Raw genomic sequence first — 4,452 nt, 5'->3', positions numbered from 1 at the left:
TGAAAACATGAGGGTGTTTTTTTTCCTGGGAAATATGAGGTCTGACAGGCATGGAGGACTGTCCCAAGGGCCTTGGTGATACTACAGACGCTCAGCCCTGGAGTGCAAAAACCATACAAACCAAACACACACTGTATCTTAGCAAGGTTTACACAAACACACTTGCACGCACACACACACACACACACACACACACACACACACACACACACACACACAATAACCGTCCAAAACACTGTAGCTTTCCATTTTCATTCTCACAACAGTCTTTGCACTAGCCTACTGTACCGTCTTTGTAGTCAATGGCCAAATTAGAACCTCACTCCACCAATTAGACACGGGAGCCGAGCCAGAAACCCCAGAGTGGAGAAAACCCAAGCGGATACGCCAAGCTTTTTACAAGGCTGAGTTTTTCATTTGTTTTTGGCTGACGCAGGCAGGCCATTTTGGGCTGGCTGTGTGCACGCCACTGCCGCTCGTGAAGATACAGACCATAAAAACACAAACCCAGCAGTGAGCACTGAAACGGCTTTGTGAAATCGTAAGAAAAAACTCGTCCAGCGCATCTTCTCTGTTTTTGTTACTGTTTGTTGGTTATTTTTGTATGTTTTTTATGTTTCCACCCTCAGAACTTTCTTTTGCTGGAAGATTAACAGCTTAATCCAATCACAATGCTCCTGGGGCCTGTGTGGTCTGTGTGGTGTGTGTGTGTGTGTGTGTGTGTGTGTGTGTGTGTGTGTGTTCTTATCCCGATGCCTGAAGCAGATCGGCGGGACCACGAACCGGCTATGGACGACAAACGACTCTAATGGCCAGTCCAATTATCTCATCAACGGGAGGCATGAAGATGACATCCATTCGATTTTTCTTGGGTAAAAAAAGCTACACAGAAAAGTCAATAAACGTAAAAAAAAAAAAAAAAAAAAAACACCAGACATACATTTTTATATGTATTTAACTTTAGGGGCTAAAATTAAGAGTGAGCAGATGTGTAGTTTGTGGTAGGTACAGCTACAGTGAACTAAAGAAAGTAAAGTTTATCTCTCTCTCTCTCTCTCTCTCTCTCTCTCTCTCTCTCTCTTTCCTGTTCGTTACACTTTTCATATCTTTATATATATGATATGATTCTTTTGAGCAACAAAATAGGGGAGGATTCCTTCTTAGATAGTAGCCACATCATGTTATCCAGAACAGCAAACATGAACGTGTACATGCTCTCTCTCACACACACACGTTACTGTGATGTTTTTGCAGTCTGACTGCAGTGGAAATGATTGGACAGGAATGGAACGGTCTTCTCCAGGACCATGTGGGACCACCCCCTCTCCTCCCCCTAGTCCCACTAGAGTGGTCAGCCTCAGCACTGCAGGGTGGTTGCGTCAGATATACACCCCCCACCCGACGCGTTGGGGGACGCCGCACACATGTATACGCACACGCAAACACACGCGCGGCTTGTGAATAATGCATGCAGTGAAGCACAGGAGAACCCCTCTGCTCTACACAGCATCCACAACGCAGCTACAACCCCACACACACAAACGCACACACACACACACATAAACACACACATAAACACACACAATTTCTGCTGCAATCTCCCTGCAGTCTATATCTCCCTATTTCTTATTCTCTCTCACATACTGTTTTGGTTTTGAGTAATTCCAAGAGATCTATAGATAGATTTTTTTTGTGGAAGAACACTGAAACAACGAAAAGTTACTTTTTTGACTATTCAGGAGTGCGTTGAGATTTTCAGATAAGATACGACGCCGCATAAATAGATGGGTGCTCGCGGATATAAACTCTGCTTTGGTCAATCTTACGTAATGCGGCTTCAAGCCCGCGTTAGCGCCTCGCGCCTATTGTGTGTCCACCTACAGCCTACTACAGCCTATACGACAGTACTGTATACAACAGAATTCTGAGCGTTTTCTGATTCTCCTCCTACAACCACGGCAAGCCGATACCCTCTTTAAAGCCTATAATTTGGATTACAGGGTGCTATGTGCATGTATATTCCTGTCACAGAATGCAATACACCCATAAATCGCGATATAATTACATCAAATGTGGTATCTGAATTCGTCGTTCGTACTACAAATCATGGTTAATTCCACGAGTGATTTGGAGCAGTTTTATAGCAGCAGAGCGACGCATCCTTCAATTAGGATAAGCAGTCTGCGGTATGTCAGTAATTCTCCCAGCAGCGCTATGTGCGACCACGGTCTTCGCAGTGATGCTCTACACTGCGTTTTTCAGTGCCGTATTTAACCACGTCGTGTTTGGAAACCTGCCTGTAGGCGGGCAGAGTGCGGGAGTCGCGCCGGAGGAGAGACGGTCCAGGGCTAAATACGGAGAATGGACACTGCGGAGACAGTAGCCCAGAGCACGCTGTCACTGCACATTAACTAGATGGTCCATAACAGCCAATAATACTAATACTACTACTACTACTACTAATAATAATAATAATAATAATATAGTGTAAAATTCAATAGCCTATAGCCTATATACTGTGCGAGATGTTCCCACAAAGTTGAAAAAATTGAAGTCCCTGAAGTTGTTTCATTGCTTTTAGCATTTAAAACGTGTCTATTAGTTATTCGTGAAAACTGCCTCTTGCGGGGCGATTTTATAACAAAAACCAACTGGTATGTCAAGTAGGATCACCATCCACGACTCGCATAATAACGGTATGGTCAATAAGCGTGTTAAATCACAGCGTTCACGTATTTCAGAGGCCGTCGCTTCCCTTGGAAGTGGTTATATTGCAAATCAATATAATTGCAAAGGTTTTACGCAGTTGGTGCAAAGTAATGCTAGTTTCTATGGAAACGTAGTTGCCTGCACCATCACTGGGAAAGGTTTTAGACCTCTAGACTTAATTGGCATTGAAGAATTAATTTTGATAATTGAGACATGCTTCATCGTATCGAACACTTTTTTATTTCGGTGTGTGAATGACATGGGAAATGCACATTTCTGTTACAAAAACATTCTTGACGGGGGGTGCATTCTTGCAGAAATGTTGCGCTTATAAGAATGATTCTCATTCACACGCTGCTAACACTATATAAACAGGTTTAGAAATCAGATACAGTGTAATATAGCTACTGTAATTTGCTATGTGATTCTTTTTTGCGCACAGTCGGGACCTCAGGAATATAGATTTTACGACACGAGCCGACACAACATATACAAGAACTACTATAACTTGGGCACGGGCCTATAGCTGAATTGTCAGAACCTATTTTAGACAGCAGAATAGATCTTCACTGCACTTCAGTCTGACTGTTCCCAGTTATTTGCTAGTATTAACCAGAATAAATGTAAGCTAGGCGTTGATTGCCAATTCGGTCCAGTCTGACATTCATTTAAACATATCGAACTTTCACTTAAGGTATCACGATTCGTCTTTTATCTTTTGGTTTCTGACAGTCTTTTTATTTGAGATTCACAAGCGTTTAATTTGAAACTAGTTCAGGCTTGAATGGTCTTTATTCAAACTTCGAGTCACTGGGTTATCATGCCAGGTCTTTGACCCTCATTACTGATTGGGATTCCGTCGCCTTGATTGAATCACTTGAGACTTAAAGTAATCAATTTCCAGTATGCATCCTATGCTTAGGACAAAGTCATCATTAAAATCTGTTTAAAACAACTTCCTCCTCCTAAGGAAGGCTGACACCTCTTTGTTAATCTATTAGAGTGCAAAAACTGTCAAATAAAAGAAATGTTACAGCACTACTCGTACGGCTATGTATCTACACAAAGGAAAAATCGGTCTTACCGGCCACCGTGTATCTGTCCATGTAATTGAGAACGTTTCCAAAACTGAGTATTCCCGCGGCGGCGGTGGGAGACCGGCATCGCAGCAACGCAGCACGGAATTTCTGCCCGGGCTTGCACGGATGGAGGTCCGGGTTGGATTTGAGAGTAGTGCTCATGCTCCCCGACAGCGTGTGCACCTCGTCTGAACTGCTGCAGCCCTCGATCTCACATCCATCGCTTTCCACGCACATCTTCTCGCACGAGAGATCCAGCGCCGACGATTGAACAGTCTCTCAGCGCAGAAACGGAGGTCTGAGACGGCGAGAGTAACACTCTTCCACAAGAGGAAAGAAATAAACTGCTAATCGCAGAGCTGATAAGACGATGGTTTGAATACAGCTCGCTGAGCTTGGTTCATGTTTCACCGTCAATACAGTGACAGAATCTTGCGATCCTCAAGGCGTTTTTCCCTCACTCTGACATGTATAGTGAGAGGGGAGGTGGCGCTGAGACCAAGCCACGCCCCCTAAGGGAGGAGCGAATAGTAGAAGTGGCACCTGACTGTGGAAATATGGCAACTCCAGTTTACACACAGGTTTACACACAGGAGTGTCTGGCCAAAATGTTGCAGGTGACATAGTGCACCCCCCTCGGCGTTTATGTGTCTTTGTCTCTTGT

At 44.0% G+C, this 4,452-nt stretch overlaps 1 protein-coding gene across 1 annotated transcript in view; it reads right to left on the bottom strand.

Moving 5' to 3' along the window:
- Window positions 1–4,243, bottom strand: part of spns2 (SPNS lysolipid transporter 2, sphingosine-1-phosphate) — a 61,966-nt gene extending 57,723 nt beyond the window's left edge. The window contains exon 1 of the mRNA XM_077011790.1: window positions 3,794–4,243. Coding sequence (XP_076867905.1) covers window positions 3,794–4,025 — 232 coding nt within the window. The 5' untranslated portion in view covers window positions 4,026–4,243. The remainder of the gene's footprint in view (window positions 1–3,793) is intronic.
- Window positions 4,244–4,452: the final 209 nt, after the last annotated feature.

The sequence above is a fragment of the Brachyhypopomus gauderio genome, chromosome 7, assembly GCF_052324685.1.
Source record: "Brachyhypopomus gauderio isolate BG-103 chromosome 7, BGAUD_0.2, whole genome shotgun sequence".
NCBI lineage: Eukaryota > Metazoa > Chordata > Actinopteri > Gymnotiformes > Hypopomidae > Brachyhypopomus > Brachyhypopomus gauderio.
Note: the sequence above shows the minus strand (reverse complement) of the source record. Positions and strands in the feature narration are given on the sequence as shown.